At 37.9% G+C, this 24,540-nt stretch overlaps 1 protein-coding gene across 2 annotated transcripts in view; it reads left to right on the top strand.

Annotated features, from left to right (window-relative positions):
• The window catches only part of LOC134538861 (CCAAT/enhancer-binding protein zeta), a 59,210-nt gene that overhangs the window by 19,694 nt on the left and 14,976 nt on the right, over positions 1 to 24,540 (top strand). For both annotated transcript variants that reach the window (XM_063380428.1, XM_063380429.1), the window contains exons 6-12: positions 5,794 to 5,939; positions 9,278 to 9,413; positions 9,559 to 9,761; positions 10,847 to 10,994; positions 13,338 to 13,499; positions 14,733 to 14,991; positions 16,339 to 16,573. In XM_063380428.1, the coding sequence (XP_063236498.1) occupies positions 5,794 to 5,939; positions 9,278 to 9,413; positions 9,559 to 9,761; positions 10,847 to 10,994; positions 13,338 to 13,499; positions 14,733 to 14,991; positions 16,339 to 16,573 (1,289 nt within the window). The remainder of the gene's footprint in view (positions 1 to 5,793; positions 5,940 to 9,277; positions 9,414 to 9,558; positions 9,762 to 10,846; positions 10,995 to 13,337; positions 13,500 to 14,732; positions 14,992 to 16,338; positions 16,574 to 24,540) is intronic.

Here is a 24,540-nt window from a genome sequence, read left to right as displayed (position 1 = left end):
TATTGTGCTTGATTCTTAACCTTTTCTCAATTATAATTACAAATCTATAGCTGGTCTGTCTTCCGACTGCTTGATTATTTACAGTTTTTCAGTTAGAACTCAGATTGGACATTGCCATTAGTAATACTAATAATTTCATTTGAGTCCAAATATTAGAGGCTTGTTGGTACCGGACCCTGTCCGGGTCACCAGAAGTTTGGATTAAATGTAGTTAACTTTCTTTAAGTTTTAGATGGATAAAACATTTTTTATTATTTTTTTTTTTAATAAATAAATAAAACTTATCCTATAGTTTGATTTTATTTTTATTAGGGATGGGACAATTCCAATATTTTCGATTCCGATACCCGATTATCGATTCCTTAAAAAATCCTTCGATTCTCGATACTCGATACTCACCTAGTTAACTTAATATTAAATATTTCAAATTCTAATTCCAACATTTTTTTTTTTCAGCTTTCAATATTTATATGATGTAGCATACATCATAAATTCATATTTATCAAATTTGAGTACACAACTAAGTTATTAACATTAACTCATATAAATGTTTACATCATTAGAAGTTAATGGCTCATATGTCAAAGGGGTCAAACTAATCTAAAATTTGTTTTGTAATACGGAATAAACTATAAAAAAAAAATTCAGCTTTCCTTGAGCAGTATAAATTATTTTCCTTCATACAACTTGCCTAACTTAGAGAAGGGTACAAATTAACTAAAAAATTTGTGAAATGAAACAGTAACAAAATTAAGCAACAACTAGAGAACTAGCAAATGAAAGTGCTGTACTTGATTGTGGTATTTCGGCGTTAAGTTATATTTAAGAAACACAAATTCATTCGTTGTTATTTCGGCGTTGTTTAACTTTTCGAACTAAATATATTTGGTATTACTTGTGTGTATTTTGTCGTTATAAACAACATATAATTAAATATTAACGACTATTACTGCAACGAGGGGGGGGGAAAACCTCCGGCCATAGCGTGTGAACTAGAGCTGTAGCAAACCGTATGTATTCGTTACTGAGTAACGGGTGCGCCGTCTATATACGAGTAACGAAACGTTAATACACACGGCTGTATTTTGTTACTCGCATTTTTCGTATGTTTCACGCATGCGCGCACATTTTCGATGAATTTACGTTACAAAGAACGATGTTTGTTTATTAAGTAAAGTATAATTTGGAAATTCGTCGTCCAAGTTTTTTACTGTTTATTAAAGTTATTTTGTGTGTAGACAAAGTTTGAGATTGGAACAGAAACAACGTAAGAAAGTATTTTTTACAAATTAGAAATATGTACTTTTTGTTTTTTAATATCGCGAATTTTAACGGTGTTTTTATTATCTTAAAAGAGATAATATAATATAGCCGCTCTAATGAGATTTAATTGTTTCTTGGTTAACAATAATGGTTAATTATCAAATATTGTTAATTGTATATATTCTATTTATTATTATTTACGCGACTTCATACCGTACGCGTACGCAATACGACTCGATTCGTTGCATGTTATGCGGTATCAGAAGTAACGAGTAACGATACGATAGTAACGAGTACTGATTTTTATAGTAACGAATACATACGGGTACACTTTTTTTCGTTACTTTTACACCTCTAGTTCCAACTATATGCCAGCGCCCCCGGCTGACGTGGTATGGCCACTCACGTAAGGCTGTTCCAAACACCGTTCGCCCAATCATCTGCTTGCTTTTGTATTTATTTGGTGTCGCTGTTCCAAACTGACGTCAGTGCCCCGACCGGTGTGCGTGGACTTTAAAACTTCGTCTGTTTGTCTTATCTATCCAAACATTATGCCGGAAAGGAAAATAAACGCCGTAGTTTTGCTTATTTTTACATTATATTTATGGGTTTAACATTATAACGTGAGCGTGTGTAAGCTTTTGTTTGCTTTAGTGCATTTATGATTAATGTTCAGTGGCGGCCATGTTGCGGTGTTTGTTTACCAGTGACGAGACAAGTCTTTTAACCAGTATTTAAATTTCCCGTAAAAACATTGCGATTTCCCGTTTTAATAATAAATTTCGTGGAAAAACGCTGTGTTGTGGCGATTTCGCGCAAAAACTGTATTTTACGGTGATTTCGCGTTTATCGTCGTTTAATCGCGATCGCGAAAAGAACAGGCCCCTACTAATACGCAGTGATGATAATTTTTTTTATAAATAATTTTTGAACTTTGACTTGTGTATAACATCGACCCAAGTTTTAGATATTGTTTATTTGGGGAAAAATGACTGTTATATATGCGTCTAGTCAGTCATAACCCCACTCAAAGAGTCGTTAAATAATTGTATCTGACAGATTTGCAATGTTATGAAATGATTTTTTTTGCTACATGCGGGAATCGACTTTTATCATTGATTCTGTCCAGCCGAATGCCAGCCAGACACGTCACTCGCCAGGCGCCTGCCGTGCGTTGGCGGGTGGAAACAAACAAAGGGAGACGGGAAGCAGAAGTCAGGACATCCCCCTCAAGTTTAAAGAGTGACAAATGTGACAGCTGAAAGGGGGACGACACAAAGGGTCGGTACAAACAGCGTTGCAGAGTTTGGCGGCCCATGCGAAGGCTTGCAGTGTTTGCCGGCGGCCGGCCCGCGTGACGTTAATTTTAAGCGCTGACAATTTTTACTTCTCTTTTTTTTTCTGCACTTTTAAATCGTCCCGGATTATCCGATTCCCGAATTAGCGCGTCACGGATTAACGAGTTTCTACTGTAATAATAATGGAATAAATGGTTGACAGCCGATTAGGATAATTTTGCGTTGTAACTCACAAACTAAGCATCGGGCAGAAAAAAGCCTAGGCGTAGAAAATGTCCGCAGTGAAATTCTAAACAAGATATCTCCGTACATTATTCCTCTATCTTGTAGGGTTTTCAAATTATGGTCCAATCCAGCCCAGTGTTATTTTCTAAAACACTAGTTTTTAACATTTTTTTTAACCCACAAATGAAGCATCGGACAGGGGACCTGATAAAGCCCATCGTCCAGCGACATTATCCAGCGTGACTCAGCTGGGGATTGATGTTGGATAGGCTTGGTTGTCGGCAAGCGCTGGGAGGGGAGAGGCGAGCCGAGAATATGCGACCAAGACACCCGGGTAGACGGGAGGAGTGGAATATAAGCGCCAGAGATGAGAGGGGCGATTAAGCCGAAAGGGGGGAAGTCTGGTGACCTTGAGTAGTTCACTCATTTCCGTCTGCACACTTCTCGTGGTCACGTGTGTTGACAAGCGGAGACATATAAATGTTTTGTTACAACTTGAACCTACAGACGTAATATTATTCGTTGTATTATACACGTTCATCTTTTTACTTTTGTATAATGTTTTAACATTAAATAGTAAAGTAAATCAGCTAGCGTATTTTTAATCTTTGCCGAGGAATTCCCAGTGGTCTAATACTTACGTTAACCATACTGTACCACTTTTGCCGTGAGGTAGTAAACAAGCCCCGGAAATGTTTATGTGTAGCGGCCTCCCGACCTTTAACCAGAGGCTGGGGAATGTAACACTTGCCGATCCGAGCCACACACACTCAGCAACTTGACACAGCGTTTGATGGAATAAGTAAAGACAACGTTTAACAGACTTTTTAATACGGCGCCACTGATTGCGCTAAAATTATTTTGGCGCAATTTTTGTATCCCACATGTGACCATTTATAATTTACTGTAAGCATGGATAACAATGTTTAACTAACCACTTTACACGATAGACGATTCTTTATTTTATATTGTACGAATGCTAGAATCGTTTTTCACGTATCTGCTGCATACTTCTGCAAAAGACACGCTATCTGTAAGTACGTAAATCTAGAATTTTTATTTTGTCAATCAAACTCGGTACTTTGCGATTCATATTCGGTTTGAAGTATTACTATGGCCTTTCTATTTAGAAGACTTTGACCACAGAATCGTGTGTAACCGCACACATTGCACTTACTTTGTTACGGACACTCAGACGAAGCAGATACTGTGGCTGACACCACGAGACTGGCAGCAGCTTGTGTGCCGCACATGTGTATGGCGGCGTGTGGCGCGCTCGTAGGCCGTGCGACAAACTGTGCGCGGCGTGCGGAAAAATAAAAAATAAAATTCAACATTTAATATTTATCTTTAAAATTTATTAATTTTATTTTTTTCACCCGCGTTTAGTGAAAACTGCGGATGCAAAGTCCGCACAAAGGCGGGCCGTCTATACTGTGCGTGCTTGCCGACCTATTAGAACACAGGCGGTGTTTTATGCCTTTTGACCTTGGTCACATCGAAACATCGCGGTTATGCAACAACGCGGGTAAAAGTTATGTCCCCCGACAACCGCGTTAAATAGGGAGTGTACTGTATATTAAATTTATTTAATGTAAATTATTTACCATGTATTTAGTACTAAAATTGAAAATATTTTTGCTTTTCTTGGGTATTGCAGCTGTTATTAGTAACTAATTTTTATGTTACTACATTGGAACATTTTACAAGCGTACAGATACTTGTTGATTTATTTTTTATTGTTCCCAGTAGTTACACAAATAATCATGCATCCATCAAAATTACTTGGTTTTGTGGAAGTAAGTATCATTGAGCAAGTAATTGTCATATTTTTTTTGAAAATTGTGCTATCTTTATTAATAAACGTAGATGGTAAAAAGTTAAAAAAAAAAAAATTGGTTGTCTGTAAAGTCGGTTTACGGACGATAGTTTAACGTTACGTCATAACAAAACATTGATGAAATTATTGATCCAGAAGAAAAGGAAATATATTCGGCCTGAGACTGAGCCGTAATAGGTTTTTGCAACCAAACCATTTAGGCATTAAAAATATTATATTCTTTGAGGAAAAATTTTTTTTTAAATTTTTCTATCTTTTGTATGATAAAATCTACCTCTGCATACTTTTATGAATAAAATTGAATAATTTTTATTGAATTATCACTATTTTGAATGGATACAAAGGAATGAAATGAAGTGTACAATTTAATTAATAAATTTACTTTTATTGTCATTCATTAATTCAAATATATTTATTACTTTTGAAATGTTGCGTGCGCCGTATTTATTTTTACAAGTACAAAAAAAATTTCGCAGCTGCCGGGATTCCTACCGACAACCTTTGAACTGAAAGTTAGCGACGCTGACCGCACGCCCACGAAGCCATAGTTAAAAATGTAGGTAATAGTTTCAGATATTATATATATATTTATAAAAATTTTGTTCACGGTAGGGGAATAATATTATTTCGTTTTTATAACAAATACGCATCCCAAATACACCAAAGGTATTTATAATGTGTTACAATATTTTTTAAAACATTAAGCAAAAGATCCCGGTTGTAATTTGAATTATTATGTGTAACTGTAAAACACCATTGTTGGTTCAAAACGTATTTGGAAATTCAACATTACTTTTAAATAACTGTACCGATTGTGCTGAAAATCGGTAGACGATCGTTAAATTACATAATATTAATAATTCAAACAACGAAAATATTATTAAAAAGTCAAATCGATGGTCGTTCCAATCGAGTGGAAGAGAGATGCCACACATGCGTAGGCCCTACAATGAGCATGAAGAGAGATGCCACGCATGCGTACAATGAGCAAATAGGACACATCCGTAGTGGGACACTTTTTCGTGCGTGCAGCCGGCGTTCATCGATTTATTAGACGTTATCACGTCAAAAAATCTCTTGTTATAGAAACGACATTGGCCTAAAAATAAAACCCTAATATGTCATCGCCACGTGTTAGTGTTGTATATTTGTTGGTGCTTTTTCCAGCTGCTGCTGAGACACCTGGTGAACAAGCTGGGAGACCCGAACTCGAAGACGGTGTCGAAGGTGATCTACTGCCTCGGCCAACTGCTGCGTGCTCACCCCAACATGAAGGGCGTGGTCATGGAGGAGATAGAGAAGCTTCTGTTCAGGTCTGCGCTCCCCCCCTCCCGCCCGAGGTCTCTTTGCTGTTCAGTAGCACTCGGATCATCTGGCCTCGCCTAGGTTGAAGTACTGAGCATGTGGCGAACACTGTTTGCCAGACTCACACCACCAGGCTTGTTAACATCAGGAGTGTCAGTACACCATGTAATGCTAAAATGCCATTTAGTACACCATGTAGCACCGAAATACCATTTAGTACACCATGTAGCACCGAAATACCATTTAGTACACCATGTAGCACCGAAATACAATTTAGTACACCATGTAGCACCGAAATACCATTTAGTACACCATGTAGCACCGAAATACCTTTAAATACACCATGTAGCACCGAAATGCCATTTAGTACACCATGTAATGCCAAAATGCCATTTAGTACACCATGTAATGCCAAAATGCCATTTAGTACACCATGTAGCACCGAAATACCATTTAGTACACCATGTAGCACCGAAATACCATTTAGTACACCATGTAGCACCGAAATACCATTTAGTACACCATGTAGCACCGAAATACCATTTAGTACACCATGTAGCACCGAAATACCATTTAGTAAACCATGTAGCACCGAAATACCATTTAGTACACCATGTAGCACCGAAATACCATTTAGTACACCATGTAGCACCGAAATACCATTTAGTACACCATGTAGCACCGTAATACCATTTAGTAAACCAGGTAGCACCGTAATACCATTTAGTACACCATGTAGCACTGAAATACCATTTAGTACACCATGTAGCACCGAAATACCATTTAGTAAACCATGTAGCACCGAAATACCATTTAGTACACCACCTAGCACCGAAATACCATTTAGTACACCATGTAGCACTGAAATACCATTTAGTACACCATGTACCTAGTACCGAAATACAATTTAAAACATGAAAACAATCAGCAGTTTGACAAAAATCAACCCAAACTACAAAGATTTAATATTTTAGTATGGGCAATTCATTGGATGTAATTTATTTAGGTATAATTTTGTACCAGAATGTGTGAACTGAACATTTTGGGGAAAAAATTAATATTACCAGGGTGGCCACTCACCGGGAAAACCGGGATTTATCAGGGAAATCACGTTGATCGGGAATTATCAGGGAAATGTCAGGGAATTATTTAATAACCGGGAATTTTTTGTGTCATGTATATTTCCGCAGAGCTGTCAACCATTACGGATTTTCCGTAATTATTACGGATTTAACACGGAATTACGGAACATCGCTGGTTTATTACGGAAACGAGGCTTTGTGCTGCTGGGCAACGTAAAAAAATTCCGTTTCTGGTGTGCGTGTTTTGTGAACGCAGTTCGAATACATCACGTGGTTGCGCAGATAACGGAACTAATAAATGTGCGCATGTACTGTCGAAATAAGTAGATTAATTCTTGTGTTTTGTAATAGAAATGGTACGGTATTACGCCCGTTGTACGATACAACTAGTACATATTCTCGGACATTTCGTTTGTTAGCTACTTACATCACAATGATTTTTGTACGGTACTTTGGCTAAACTGTGTTGTGTTAATTGCTTTCTTGAAAGCAATTTTTTTCATCAAAGTGTTTTTGTTGTGTCTACAGACGTGAAACCTTTTTATGTTGTTCGATAGTAAGTGTTGTGTTCTTCAGTGCCGGTTGTAGAAATGAAGCGTGTGACAACAATGTGTATCTGGGGCAAAAAAAAAAACTTTATTCTTCAGAACTTTCAACCAAACTATTCAAAAGAATGGCCATGCTTGTCATCTTCAAATGTTTTGGAACGCCACGCGTTTTGTAATGTATGCACGTGTGACTTTTCGATTGCGCATGGTGGAAGGGATGACTGTAGACGGCATATTGAATCAAAGAAACATGCAGAACATTTTAAAGCCGTGACGAGAAATAAATCTATATCGTCGTTTTTCGCTACATCTGAAGGAAAGGAATTAACAAACGCAGAGTTATTGTTTACAAGTTTTTTTGGTAGAACACAATTTACCGATAGCAGTAGCCGATCATTCGGGTAATTTGTATAGAGCTATGTTTCCGGACTCAAAAATTGCACAGAAATACAGCTGTGCGAGAACAAAATCATCTACCTTAGTGGAGTATATGGCTGGTGAAACTAAATTGAAACTGTTGAATCTTTAGTAAGTGGGCCATTTGCTTTAGCTACAGATGGGAGTACTGATTGTAATGGAGTGAAGATTTATCCATTAGTTGTTTCATGTTTAAATCAAACACAAGGTAAAATTTGCACTGTACTGTTATCCCTTTTTGAGAGTACTAAAACTAAGAATATTTCACAACTAGAAATGTGACACTTCAAAAATGAATGTAAGAACAGTTATCTAAAGTTGTGTGAAAAAATGTTTGAGCGCTCGCCACTGAAATACCCCATTACTAGGGACAGGAAAAATGACCTATAGGCTGAACTCCATAGTTCTGCGTACTCTCGGTCAAATGCCACCCACTCATTGGCTGCTGTCTTGTGAGACGTACCAACGTAGCAGCCTGAGATTCGATAAGCTTTGGTCGGGTGTTTCTCATTGGCCCAGAGTCATCCAGGTGAGTAGTGAGCCAATAGCAGAGGCAGCCTATCGCGAAGGTAATTCGAGAATTTTTCCGGTCTCTAGTCATAAAACAAAACACAGACTGCAGGTCATTGACAATGGCGCTATAATGTAAAGTGACATATTTAAAATGTATTATGTTATTTATCGAACTTCCGTATGTATATAATGAAGAAAATACAGCAGGGTGCTTAAATGTGAGTAGTCTCTTTCTATAATATTATATTCTTTCATCAAAAGTATGTTTTTTTTTTTTTTTTTGTAATTGTAAATATCAGGGAAATTTTGAATTTTTAATCAGGGAAATCAGGGAATATTGTTGGTGACTGTAAGTGGCCAGCATGATTACGTTGTTTGATTGTACATCTCTTTTATTAACATGTTTTTAAATTAATAACATTGAAACATTTTTCAAGGACACAAAAATTTTATGATATAATTTTTTTAATTCTATTTCTTGATTATTCTAAGACCATATTAAAGTGTGTACTGACATTATTATTATAGTTATCAAAAATGATTGAAACCAACATGACATGTTTTAATTACATTTCCTTAGAAACTAAAAAATGAATATTATTGAATGATGCTCCTTATGAAATACTACAGGAAAATAAATTTCTGCAATTCTTGTTATGGGTTTTACTTTACAAACCACAATTTTTCTGGTACATGTTAAAAAAAAGTTTCATTGCGTGACAAATGTAGTGTCTGAAACCTTTGCGCTCCACGTACGTGAATGAGTTGTCGTTTGATTGATTGCAGACCGAACATGGGTGATCGAGCCCAGTACTACTGCATCTGCTTCCTCAGCCAGTTCGTGTTCACCGATCACGACGCGGTGGTCGCCAGGAACCTGATCTCGCTCTACTTCTCCTTCTTCAAGGCTTGCATCAAGAAGGTTGGTGACGGCTGTGGAGTGCGGAGTTGCTTCGGAACACTCCCGTGCGCTGATCCGAACGTGAACTGCGATAGGTCGTATACTAATTTTCTCCCATCCAAACTGGTGGATTTGAAGCCGCGGCACGCTGCCGGGTTGGTTGCAGGGGGAGGTGGACTCTCGCATGATGAGCGCGCTGCTCATGGGCGTGAACCGCGCCTACCCGTTTGCCAAGGCGGAGATGCGGCAGATCACCGAGCACGTTCAGACCATGTACAAGGTGGTCCACATGGCCGGCTTCAACGTCGCGCTGCACACGCTCTGCCTGCTGTACCACGTGTGCGACCACGCCAACTCCATGTCCGACAGGTGAGGCCCGCGTCTTCCTCCTCGGTCTCATCTCTGCACTCCTCTGTGGGCTCAAGGCTGCTGAATCGACGCCAAGTTGGTAGCAGTACAAGAAGGATCCATGAAAGATTGAATAGTGTCCCGCTAAGGTTTCCTCTAGGCCCTGGATTCTGATTGGGTAGGACTCGTACTTGGTAGTGGTGCTCCGATCCTAGCCCTTTGAAGAGTTGACATGGTGAGTGACGACACAGCTCCGGTACTAGCCTGGACAGCTAGCAGAGGTTGGATACGTCCTTCACCGGACCACGGGTTCCCTGGGTGTTTTGAGGGGTCCCAGTGTGAAGTGGTGGATCGGGGTACGCGCCAGCAGTGCTGATAACGTCTAAGAGCTAAGGACGCAGCCAACTGTCTGGTTGGCTGAGTGAGGCGGGGGGTGAAGGTGGTGGCTATACTGGGATGGGTAGCCTCGGCCTCTGGACAAAGCTGGATCTCTAACACCTCTCCTGTTACGCATATACGGCGTATCCGTGGGGGCCCCAGGCCGGCAGGGCCTAACAGCTAAGTGGACTGGGTTAACAAATTAAAGGGGAGCAATCCCTCAGACAGTCATGTGGCTCATGACTAGAGACCCAGGAGCAACTTAGGAATGCGCAGAAAATCACCAGATGCTATCAAACAGAGGGAAATAGCTTTTAACGCGAGTTAAATATTGTTCATGGAGTTTCTGACTCACAGACAGTCATGAATTTCTTTTCAAATGATTTGAGTAAACAAATTTTTGTATTTCAGCAGGCTTAAGATTACAAATATGCTTGATTACAACTATGTGGATACTAACTGTGTGCTTAACTGCTTACTGTACATATTTAATTGTGCCAAGATTTGCGATCGAGGGTATGATGCAGTATGATTATTTGACAGTCTCAGCCATTGAGATCATTTTTTTCTGTGGTGATGGTTAGTTAATGGGTTATTGTTATAACAACAACAACATTGGTACACCGCTACCATGCTTACAGAATGATAGTTGTGTGATCGTTAACAGCAAAACCTTGTCCGAGTTGCAGGAGTAGCGTTAACGCTGGTGAGGGAAATGTGCGTTGCAGGTTCTACAGTGCGCTGTACAGGAAGATGGTGGACCCGGGCCTGATGACGTCCTGCCACCAGGCCATGTTCCTGAGCCTCGTCTTCCGCTCGCTCCGCAGGGACACCCACGCCGGGCGGATCAGGGCGTTCGTGAAGCGGCTGCTGCAGGTCAGCGAAGATAGCAATGCAGTGTCGTCATCCCTTAAGTAGAGACAAGATTGTATTATTAAAGTTTTAGTAAAATTTCATCTTAAAACATTTTTTTTTTCTAATAAGCTGTTTTGTAATACTTAACTCCACCAAATTAAGGGTAATATTTATATGCTGAATTTTTGCTGTGAAATAATTTTTTTAATAAATTGGTCTAAAACAGATGCATTCAGAACAATAAAAATAAGTTTGTGAACATTCATGGTTTAAAATTGATTCATTATGAGATCCACAATAAAACAAATTGGATTAGTTTTCCTGAACAATGCACTATGGTACAATATATTTAGTATATTGTAACAGTTTTTTTTATTATTAGAATAAAGATTATTCTTTTATTATTATTTTTTAGGTTTGCGTGAATAGATAAATTTTTTGTTTGTTTGTTTGTTTGAATACAAATACCAAATTATTCTCCTGGAAAATTAGACAAATAATACTAACGTGAAATATAGCTTATGGTTAAGTCAGCTGCCATAATTATACATAATTTTTGTTAAAATATTTTTAAGTTGGAAAGATAACAAATGTATTTTTATTAGTAATGTGTAAAATCCTAATTGTGTTGAATCTGAATCTAGGTGCCCAGGGTCAATAATAATGATGATGATATGATAATAACAATAACAATAATAATGTACAATAAATTAAAAATATTAACTATAGTGTTGTACCCTTAAAATGGCTGTTTCACAAACTAACTTTCCAGAATAAACATGGTGCAATTTTATTTATATAATCATGTTAAAAGTATATCATCCTGGGGATTGGTAACAGGATAAGTATAAAGAAAAAAATGGACCTAGTAACTTAAATGGTTATCACGTTATCAGTGTTTATTTTTTTTGATTTTCTTTATTTCCTCTAATATTTTTCTTCAAATCTTTTTTCCTCAAATACTGAATCCTTTGAATACTAAAAATATGGTGGTATTTACGGATTGGTCTGGCCCATCCCTGGATTTTATGCAGCTAATGTATCCTAATCTAACCAACCAACCTTTCATCATAGTTCCTAATCGCTTTAATTTCCAGAACGTGCTATTCTACCTTTTGATCCAGGGAATTTTTGTGAGCTGCAAAATTATGTGTAATCAAATCTATTTCAGAAAAAAAAAATTCTTCTGTTTTCCCAAATTAGTAATTAAATGAGCTTAGTTAATCATGTAAAATAGAGAAACGTTTAAGATACCTATTTCAGTGTGAAATGGTTCTACTGCAGCTATTATAACATACCATTTTTTATTTAATTAAATGTCTTTTATCCTTGTGAGTAGGCGAGTTTATAATAGAAAAAGACCATCTCACAATTTTCCGTGAAATTTCTGAAACAAAAATTTTTTTAAAACACTACCTATTTTCTTTGCCTTCAAGTTTTGTATTACATTTATTTTCTTTACTCACAATATTTAAATGACTTAATTTCCCAATTCATTTTTGGAGTCATCAGATATGAATTACACAAGGTCTTCAATTTTCCAACTCTGGAAAAAACTGTGTTTGATTGTACGATCTTTTGGGATTGCAATCCTTCTGGTTGTTTCATTTTTTGACGTGATAACGTCTTATGAATCTATGAACGCCGGCTGCACGCACGAAAAATTGTCACGTTCTGCATGAGCCGAGCGTGCAAGAACCGGCCAACCACCGTGCGAGAAAATCTTCTATAATATCAAAACAGTTTAAGGCGGGCTTTTTAACTAATTGTTCGTGATTATATTTAAACAAATTATTTAAATTAAATTTGCAAAAACTGTAAATAATATTTGAAAATTAAAAAGTATGCAATATTTCATCAATGTTTTCTTGTTATGACGTTATCACGTAAAATTATCGTCCGTAAACCGACTTTACAGACAACCTTCCCCCCCCCCCCCTTTTTTTTTTTTTAAATTGCGGCCAAACAAGGCAAAAATGCAGCACTCAACCACTTTTTTTTTTATTATTCATTGGCAACAAAAGAATTAATGTCCTATTTTTTTTTCTTCTCAGCTACGCACAGCACATTTCGTTTCAATAGCTGACGAGAGTGGTGGGGGCAGAACGTGTGACACAGTCAATTCGCGCTTTTGATTGATGACGCTTTACTAATCCTGATCACAAGCTTGATACCGTCACAGAATATTCGCTTTGTGACAGCGACTACCGTGTGTTTCTACGCCAGTATCGTTCTCGTAAAAGCTGCTACAGTTCTTAGCGGCAAGCGAATTACGTCACTTGAGCTAGCGATCGCCGTAACATGTTAACTTTTTAAAAAAAAAAACTGTCGGGTGATGTCTGACGAGAGAACGTTCGCTTCTAGGTGTGTACGTACTCACCGGTGCCGCTCGCCTGCGGCATCCTGTACATGGCCTCCCAGCTGGTGTACCGACGCAGTGACCTGCTGGCGCTGACCTGCAAGGCCAGCTTCGTGGACGACTGTGACGACGACGGCGAAGAGCACTACTACGACGTCAAGCTGGAGGTGTGGAGCGAGTCGGCAATTACCGAAGGCCGTGTATTTTTCGCGAGAATTATAATCAGCCCAGATTTGTGTTAAAACAACTTTGTTTCTATCGGCAGGGCCCCAATTAAGTTTTCCTGCTAAATAAGTTTAAATAATAATATGGCCTTTGACCTACAACTAGAGGCAAGATTATCTATGTGACGAATAGCGATGAAACAGAAATAACTGCGAAATTAATTCAATAAACTGCAAAATCCAAAATGAAAGTCAATACACAGCATAACACCGAAATGCAGCGGAATTCACTCCGGTTACCTCATTACCTCATTGTAGCTATTAAAATGTACAATTCATTTCATAAATATTTAGTCAAGGTTTTCATATAAAAACATTAAATGTACTAAACGAAAGGAAACAGTTAATTTTAATATCTATGGTTATTTTTTAAAGTAATGTAAATTTCAGCAGTTGAAACCGTGCATTCATTTGTAAAGGCCTATAGAGAAACATAACTGGGCTTTTAAAATTGCATATTGAATGTTTTAGTCGTAGATTTTTGTTTAACTGACTCTCTTCAATACAATAGCAGTATTGTACGCATTTGAAGTGTGTTAAAAGTTGTAATGGCGATAAAAGTCGAAATCAACTATTTTTAATGATGAAATTTTTTTTTTTTATAACACCATAAAATCTTGGCTGTACCTATAAACATGTAAATTTTATGTGATTGGTCTCTCTCACAAGGTTTTTTTCGGAGTGTTAAGAGGAACTTTGAGAGTTTTCATGGAGTAAGCAGTACGTTTTCATTGAGTAAGCAGTACGTTTTCATGGAGTAAACAACAAGTTTTCATGGAGTAAGCAGTAAATTTTCATGGAGTAAGCAGTACGTTTTCATGGAGTAAGCAGTAAGTTTTCATGGAGTAAGCAGTAAGTTTTCATGGAGTAAGCAGTACATTTTTGTGGAGTAAACAGTACGTTTTCATGGAGTAAGCAGTACGTTTTCATGGAGTAAGCAGTAAGTTTTCATGGAGTAAGCAGTAAGTTTTCATGGAGTAATCAGTATGTTTTCGTGGAGTAATCAGTATGTTTTCGTGGAGTAAGCAGTACGTTTTCGTGGAGTAAGCAGTAAGTTTTCGTGGAGTAAGCAGTACGTTTTCGTGGAGTAAGCAGTACGTTTTCGTGGAGTAAGCAGTACGTTTTCGTGGAGTAAGCAGTAAGTTTTCGTGGAGTAAGCAGTACGCTTGTCCCCAGGAAGGTCCCAGGGCGGGAAAGGACGAGCAGGGAGCCGGCGCGGACGCCGAGACGGAGGCGAAGAGCGCGGAGGCCGAGGCGAAGAACGCCGCGACCTGGCAGCACAGCGACAACATGCGGGCGCGCGGCTCGCGGTACTGCCCCCTGCAGAGGAACCCCTCGTTCGCGGGGGCCGAGCACTCTGCGTACCTGGAGCTGCTGGCGCTGTCCCGCCACTTCCACCCCACCGTCGCCCTCTTCGCCTCCAACATCATCGAGGGTGGGCTGGATTCCCGAGGCCCCATTTCATGCTCGTGTTCACCAGTGGCGTAGCCAGGATTTGTGTATGGGGGGTGTTAAGAAGCATGGCCCTCCCCCGTATTAAAGCGGGGGGTCCGGGGGTCCTCCCCCTGGGAAAATTAGGATTTTAAGGTGTAAAATAGTGTTTTAATAGCAGTTTTTGGTTCTTAAATTTAAATATTGTTATGGTAAAAATTTTATTAATTTTAATATGAAATTTGTTTGTTGTTTGAGTGATGAATAAGAAATTAATTAAAGATTTGGTGCTAGAAGGAGGGGGTGTTTGAACCCCTAAACCTTCCCTCCCCCCCCACCCTCCCCGCCTGGCTATGCCCCTGGTGTTCATCCTGATTATCGGACGGAAATCTCCCTACAGCCCTGGGTGTGCCGATATCATGATACGCCAGTACTGAGTACAGTAGAATCTCATTACCGAGAATCTGCAGGGACCTCAAGTTTTTGTACTTAGTACTGAAAAATACATACTTATCATCATTTCAAAGAGAAAAATCATAAAATAAAGCAAAATATAGCATTATTATACGATAACAAAATTATCATTTGGTGAACATCTGACGTCGGTTTAAATATTGGTGTTTCTGCCTAACTTGAGTTTATTTATTTTTAAAATGTCTGTTATTTCAATTTGTTTTTGAGTTTGAATTATGCTCTGTTGAACAAAATGTTCTATATCATAGAAATACATATTTCCTGTTTTCTTCTGGAACCTTTTCGTGTTTAGAGATGATTTACCCTGTTTTATCGCATAATCGTCGCAGATATTCCGAATTTTTTACATTTTCATTTTAATTGTTTCCAACCAATGCTTATGAAGCTGATACATATCAAGAAGGAAAAAATGCAACTCATCCATTCAGCTTTTACCCATATTTTCTATTTACGTTTTTATAGTTACGTAGGCATCTTTTACTCAAATTTTCCTGTAATTAAAGACTCTGCTTGAATGTTGTGTTCGTTAATTAGTCGAAGCCATAATGTGTATCATGCTGTCAATCATTTTATGCAGTAAAATACTTTTTTTTCATCTACAAAATCTCCTTATAATAAATAATTGTATTAAGGTACCGACTTATTACTTAAACACATTGAATTTTTGGAGACTTGAATTGTGATAATTTACAAAAAGTATTGAATCTGTTTTGTTTTGGTTATCGGGTATGTTTATGCTTCAGTAATTGGATTGGTATCAGTTTTTTATTCATACCACCCATCTCTATCTGTCAATGTATTATTTTGGTGTTGTACTGAGAGACTTTCTAGAGTTGTCTCCAGTCGCCGTGAAGCAGCGTCGGCGCGTGGCTTGCAGGGAAGCTGACCAGCTACTCGGGCGACCCTCTTCTGGACTTCACGGTGGCCCGGTTCCTGGACAGGTTCGTGTTCAAGAACCCGAAGAAGGTGAACAGGGAGGACGTGCCCGTCCACCCGTTCGACCGCAAGAAGACGTACGTGGCGTCGGGCGCCAGGGCCCTGCGGGTCAACACCAGCAGCTACCTCAGCATGGAGGAGTGGAGCATTCCCGAGGACGAGCGCTTCCTCTACAGGTAGTTCTCTCTCTCTCCCCCTCTCCCTCTCTCTCTCTCCCCCTCTCTCTCTCCCTCTCCCCCCTCTCACTCTCTCCCTCTCCCCCCTCTCTCACTCTCCCCCTCCTCCCCCTCTCTCACTCTCCCTCCTCTCTCACTCTCCCTCCATCTCTCTCCCCCTCTCTCTCTCCCTCTCCCCCCTCTCACTCTCTCCCTCTCCCCCCTCTCTCACTCTCCCCCTCCTCCCCCTCTCTCACTCTCCCTCCATCTCTCTCCCCCTCTCCCTCCATCTCTCTCCCCCTCTCCCTCCATCTCTCTCCCCTCTCTCCCTCTCCCCCTATATCCCTCTCTCTCTCCCTCTCCCCCTCTCTCTCCCTCTCCCCCCTCTCTCACTATCCCCCTCCTCCCCCCTCTCATACCCTCTCCCCCCTCTCTCTCCCCCCCTCTCTCTCTCTCTCACTCTCAACCCGGGGATGTTGTTGTGAGTTGGTAAGGTCTTCACACCATCTCTAATGACCCAGATATTATATGTGTGCCCACCCGGGCACACACACGGTGCGCAGAGCTTCAGGGGAAAAAAAACTATTTCAAAACTACCCAAGATATCCTAGTGGGGTCTGCTTACAAAAAGCATTCAAGAGTTTGCTGAGGGCCGAAAAGTATTTTTGATCTCGGATTACGTTTTTAAACTGTATTTTTAGAAGAGTAGTTTTTAGGTGTAAAACAACCAGTACAAATTCTTGAAAGCACTTAAGGGACTTGCATTACACCTTTATCTTCATTCCTCAACCTTATGATGTTACGGTCGCTGCTCAAATTTCACAGTTATCCTGTGGTGACGAGAAGAATGCACGCCAGTTCAGAGCCTTGCGCTTAGAGGCTATACCGCGCTAGAAATACCAACGAGCGTCGCACTTATCATCCTGCCTGACTAACGCACACATGCCCCTGACGAGGCGAGCCCCTTAACGAGACATTAATGACCTGATTCATTTGTTCATTCATAATGCATTAAGTTGGATCATATCTATTTCTATTTATGTACACATATCCATCCCTCTTTCTATATTTTCCTCTTCTGTATGTCTTTCTCTCTCCCTCTCTATCTCAATATATCTCACCCTCCCTATGCATATCCCTACATACACACTAATCTTTATTTCTCTCTTTCACTGCATTAAAAATTATCTTAAAAGAGAATATGATTGCTTTTAATTTTTGTTTCTTAGGTTGTATAGTGTTTAAGTGCTATTTCATAATCTGTGCATACATAATACCCTACAGCCAATGAAATTAGGTTATATGGTAGCTGGGTTCAATAACTAGGATTTTTTTTATGTCGTACTGCTGCTAGATACTTGATACCCAAACACCGATTATTTTGTGCAGTTAAGGGATGACCTTTCTTATTGCTTCCACACTGCAGGAGAGATACTCCGCTTCCAGACTGCTCGATGCTGTGGACTCAATCCCCGCAGGGGTTACTGCTGACCTGCAGGCTTCATGCATTCTCAGTTTGAAGTTGTCTTTTGTGGTCTCAGTTCTGGTATACAACATTTGGTAGGAGTAATTTCGTGATTGGAGCGGAAATGTGTCCCCCAAAACACGGTGCTGACATCTGCGGAAGTCTCAGAAATATTGTAAATATGGCAGACCTGCTTGATTCATCCGTTTATGTTAACTTTCGTAAACATCAGGGGATGTACTAAGCATATTGGTGTGCCTAACTTAACTTAAGGGCTCCGCCTACCCGGGCACACATACTGTGTGCAGAGCTTCAGGAAAAACAACGAAATTTCAAAACTACTCAATATATCCGAGTGAAGTCTGTTCACGAAAAGCATTTAAGAGTTCGCTGAGGGCCGAAAAGTACTTTTGATTTCGGATTAAGTTTAAAATGTACTTTTAGAAGTGTTAAAATGGCTAAAACGCATGTTCTCAGAGTAATTTTAAGGCATAAAACAATCAGTGCAGATTCTTGAAAGCACTTAAGGGACTTGCATTACACCTTTATATTCATTTATCCGCAATATAATGTTACGGTCGCCGCTCAAATTTCACAGATATCTTGTGACGACAGGAAGACTGCACGCCAGTTCAGAGCCTTGTGCTTAGAGGCTATACCGTGCCAGAAATACCAGCTAGCGTCGCGCTTATCATCCCGCCTCACTAACACACATACATAGGGACCCCAGAAAATGGTAAATAAAACTGGCTCATTTCGGTGTAAAAAAATGACAAAAGCGGTGCAAAAAACCGGTGTAAAAATTAGCAAGCGGTGCAAAAAATCTGTGTAAAAATAAGCAATCAGTAGAGACCCCAAAAAATTGTGAAAAAATTATACCATTGCGGTGTAAAAAAAACCTCATAGCCTTACTGCTTCCTTATTTGCCTGGCCAATTTTTGGGACAAAAGTTTCACTAAGAGTGTTGGCTGATGATGGCAAATCCCCTGCACCTAAAATGTATACATAACTTACAATATACTTATAAATAGGTAGCATTTATAAGGTTATCGCTGAAAAATATTAATGGGCTAATTTATTCAAAACAATTCTTAGCCAAACCTAACCTAACCTTTTCTAGATTAGGTACTGCTGGATTACAGAGTCAAACCATCAATCAATCAGTCAAAAATATATTGTGGTGTGCTCACCATTTCACAATGCAATCCATCCTATTTATGTGTTTGTTAATCTGAGGTACTTGCATACAGTCAAACCTCTATCTATCGAACTCGCGTGTATCGATTGTCCGTGTTTATCGTATACTTTCTACGGTCCCGGCAAAATTGCCATACAACTAAGGTTAAAAAAGTCCGCTTGTACTGATGTCCGAATTATCGTTTTGTCCGCATTGATCGTACAAAATATGTGGTCCCGTCACTATAAATTATAATAGATGATCGTTTAACCATAAAGATTTTGCAGAAATAACCATTTCTTAGAAAGAAACCGTAATAAAAACAGTAACGATAGTATACAGTAGTAAAAATCAACTTAAATCTGCAGCCAAGTAATGGAGCACGTAAATATGAAGAAAAGACAAATGAACAACGACTTACGAAGAAATTGGATGATGTACCATAACTACAGTACAAACCCAATTGTTATCCTAAGATAATTACCATAAAAAGAACGAAAGATTCTTTGTCGATACCATACTTACTACGGAAACACGATAGCTACCACATTTGCACTACAGTTACCGTAACAACCGAGGTGTATATTTACCGTGACGGTAATGTATTTATTTATGACATATTAAAAATAAAGAACATTATTGAAAAATAGGATGTTAAATTTTTATATGTACGTTTGGCACATGTTGCGAAGAAATAATGCGATCTGAAAAAATGCAGTACTACTACGAAAAGTGAAAAGGGTAATCGTGGATTTTTAGGTTATGGCAGTCTCTCTCGTTTTTCAATATCATCGGCCGAAAACAAGCGTATCGGAAGTCGGCAGAAATGCCGATTCAACTGAATATTGGCAAAATCGGCTTCTTCAGTACAGCTCTACATTTGATGACATGAGTAAACCAGACTTCAGGATATTGATAAAGACTTTAATTTCCATGTAGATTTATTGTGCGTATGCTTTTTTTGCAAGTGTAAATTGAATTGAGTAAAATACTTCCATTTTTATTTATTTTTCAACTGATTTAACTTTAATGATAAGTAACTGATATATTTCTGACACTAATTTTGAGGTTGAAATATTTTTTAAAAATTCTTAGAGTGAAGTCCACATCTATTGAATGTCCGCATCTACTGAATTTTTTTGTTGGTCCCCTGAAAAACGATAGATAGAGGTTTGACTGTATTTATTTGAAGTAAAGGTAAGTTAATCGATAATATTGTAGGTCTACATATGCTTATGAACTTTTATTAGAGGGGGAAAACATTTCTAAATAAATAAGGCTAACCTTCAACATGGGTGTTACACCATTCCCTCATAGCTGGATGATCAGCTTTTTCCAAAGGAATGTTAACTTACAGCATCATATTAACAAAATCAGAAAAAAAATTCTTGTTTTCTGCACTTTCAAGCTTGTTTGCTTTATTCACGCTGTCGCCTATCGAGATTTGTTTAGACACGGTAGAATGCTTGACAAAATAATTGTCTGTTTTGTTTTGTGTGTGTTAATTTGCCACATGATTTTTGCACGTGTCTGCGTGTACAATCAACCCGCACGTTGCAGAACTTGCACATCATAATTTTGTCCCGCTGATCAAAAATATAAAATCATCCAATATTATCTCTCTTTCGCGATCAAACATTGTCGAAGTTTTCGGCATCTTAGCCACAAATTCAATTGTATCACAAAACTTACAAAATGTGGACGGTAGTTGTAAACACTCATAGAAATGTGCACGCAAAAATGACTGCCATCTTAGCTCGATGCGATTAAATTAGGTTAGAAAAATCGATACCAGTGCGCCTTGCGGCAGAAACGACCATTATTCAAAACACGAAAACTGTGGAGTCAATTTGTTATATTGGTAGTGCGCACATATTGATTGTTGACAATTTTTACATTTTGTTTTCATTTGCGATGGCAATATTTACTGCTTGTAAACAGAGTAATAAAAATACGTGGATTTCAGTAACGTGTCAAAACGAAGATAATATCACGGCACTAGTCTTTCAATCTATGTTTATTTCACGCCTATGTTTATGATGGCGTAAATAAATAGAACTTACGACATAAGGACATTATTTTGTGCGAAAAAGCGTGACTTTCGTGCGAAAATTCGTGAACTTCGCGCGAAAATTCGTGAATTTCGCGACTATGTCAAAATCAAAGGAAAGTCACAAAATTTGTTTAAAGTATCAAATTTTCGCGTTATTTCGTGAATTTCGCGCTTCACCATTTTTCGGGGTCTCTACACATACACCCTGACGAGGCGGGCCCCTTAATAACAGTACAATTATCCTTTAATTTTTTTATGTTATAATTTATAGGCATAAAAATAAATAGTTACAACTTAAAAACTATGCATTACAATTTTGACAATCCTTTGTTAACATTGAAGTGCAGCGTCATCATGCTGTAGAGATGTAAGAAATGTTTAGCCTAGATACATATACTCAATGCCATGTTGAATCAGCTTAATGAGGTTAAGGTTTGTTTTTAAAAAGTATTTACAGACTGATGACTGTCATTTAAGCAAATACAATTATTTACATACATACGTATGTACATTATAATGTTTCTTTTAGAATGTTTCAGGTTAACAGGACTGCAACTTTTAGTATGAAAAAAAAACTTTAAAAAAATAGTGCCACATTCGTAATGCTTCAGAGAACCAACAAAATATCAAATATCTTTGACACCACATTGGTTCCAACATAATTTTTGTGGCTAATAAATTATATGTATTATTTAAGTTGTGATTATATCTTGTTATGAATATTCAACTTAACAAAATGTATTCCATGATAGTTTCACTAACATGAAGTTTACATTGGCACCTCAGTACACTAAGTACATCCCTTAATGTTTGCAAACATTAATATTTACGGGTGTATGTTGCTACACTTGGGTCCACCGTCTTGAGGACTTGGGCCTGTGGCTATAGCAGTTTCTGCATGAATGGGCTTTGGACTTTCAACCTGTTGAATTTCCATCGTGTAATGCACTCTTATTTTATTTCATTTCTGGTGCATACTGAAATCCCACCCTCAACGCACCTAAAGACATATAATCTCAAAAATGCCCGTGATAATAATTCTGGTTTAGGGGTAAATGTCACAAGTTCGGTGTTGAGGCATTTACTTAATGACGCATTCGTTAACTCCTGTTGTTTGGCTAGCCCTGAGAAACCAATAGTTAGAGGCACTGGAAAATAGCGTTTATAATGGCTGTTCGTAGCATTTATATTTTGCCATATAGCATTTATATAGCTTTAATTTTAATATACTAGAAAATTCTTATGTGTTTCTATTATTCATTATTTGATTATTCCATATTTTCAAAACGGTTTTGAAAATTTTCCATATACACAATTCACGATAGTATAGCTGTCCATATAATATAAATTTGCCCGTTAATAACACGTAACATAAAAGTTTAAATATCACATTTGTAAGTACCTACATCAATTAACACTGAAACTAAGAATTTGCAACTGAGATGTTAAAATATCAATGCAAAAAACAGTCAATGTTGTTCAAGTAACAAACATAAGTGTCAAAAATCACTTTCACAAAGCCGAATATCAAAAATAATTTTCACAGAGTTCTTAAATAAAATGTAACTTTACCATACACATATGCCACTAACAAAAATTAAAAGACAGCATTGAGCATGTTTCAACAGTCTTTTCAGTCATGCTGGTTCTTCGATCTGTGACAAATTATATTTGCTAAAAAAAACCGTTCAGCAACAACACTGGTTAATAACCTTAATTTTATTGTTAATAGCAGTGCAATATTTTAGTTTCACAGAATACCCTTTGTTTTTCGGGTTGAGAAATTAGGAAAAAAACTAGGTACGTTCAACAAATGAGCGACAAAAGCATAGAGCTACATTGCTGCTATCTTTTTTTTTCCCGTTAAAGTGCTAACGAATTTGACTGAAGTAGAGTTTCGTAATTTTTTTTTGTAGTTGCCAAATATAAGCTGCGTGTGTTGTAAACTTAAATTAATGCATTTTTATATTTTAGTTGTTGTCATTTAACAGTAAATAATTTGAATGCTTGAGTTAATATCACGTTGGCAAACATGGCCGCTTCAATGTTTTCACTTTCTTTCCCGTGAAAATATTCATGCACGTAAATAAAAGTCTCTCTTTAATCGTATACATTTGTTTGGGTTGTACGTTACGTTTGCCGTTAACAAAGTTTCCGCGCGAGCCTATGCGTATTTAAATTGTGTTTCGTGTTATTTACAAGATTCATAGATCGTGTTGATTGTTTACATGGCTCGCCATTGTCACCTTTTATTAGGTAATCTTCAAACATGTTTAAGAAGATGCATAAAATAAAGAATGTTCTTTATTGTATGAGGTTAGGCCGTTGATAATAAGAAATGGTTTATATAAAAATATGAGGTAAACCTAAAATTGACTGGAAATTTTAATATTACAGTCAAACCTCTATCTATCGAACTCGCGTGTATCGATTGTCCGTGTTTATCGTATACTTTCTACGGTCCCGGCAAAATTGCCATACAACTAAGGTTAAAAAAGTCCGCTTGTACTGATGTCCGAATTATCGTTTTGTCCGCATTGATCGTACAAAATATGTGGTCCCGTCACTATAAATTATAATAGATGATCGTTTAACCATAAAGATTTTGCAGAAATAACCATTTTTTAGAAAGAAACCGTAATAAAAACAGTAACGATAGTATACAGTAGTAAAAATCAACTTAAATCTGCAGCCAAGTAATGGAGCACGTAAATATGAAGAAAAGACAAATGAACAACGACTTACGAAGAAATTGGATGATGTACCATAACTACAGTACAAACCCAATTGTTATCCTAAGATAATTACCATAAAAAGAACGAAAGATTCTTTGTCGATACCATACTTACTACGGAAACACGATAGCTACCACATTTGCACTACAGTTACCGTAACAACCGAGGTGTATATTTACTGTGATGGTAATGTATTTATTTATGACATATTAAAAATAAAGAACATTATTGAAAAATAGGATGTTAAATTTTTATATGTACGTTTGGCACATGTTGCGAAGAAATAATGTGATCTGAAAAAATGCAGTACTACTACGAAAAGTGAAAAGGGTAATCGTGGATTTTTAGGTTATGGCAGTCTCTCTCGTTTTTTCAATATCATCGGCCGAAAACAAGCGTATCGGAAGTCGGCAGAAATGCCGATTCAACTGAATATTGGCAAAATCGGCTTCTTCAGTACAGCTCTACATTTGATGACATGAGTAAACCAGACTTCAGGATATTGATAAAGACTTTAATTTCCATGTAGATTTATTGTGCGTATGCTTTTTTTGCAAG

The sequence above is a fragment of the Bacillus rossius genome, chromosome 14 (genome assembly GCF_032445375.1).
Source record: "Bacillus rossius redtenbacheri isolate Brsri chromosome 14, Brsri_v3, whole genome shotgun sequence".
Taxonomy (NCBI): Eukaryota; Metazoa; Arthropoda; class Insecta; order Phasmatodea; family Bacillidae; genus Bacillus; species Bacillus rossius.
This window is presented reverse-complemented; position numbering and strand designations above follow the sequence as displayed.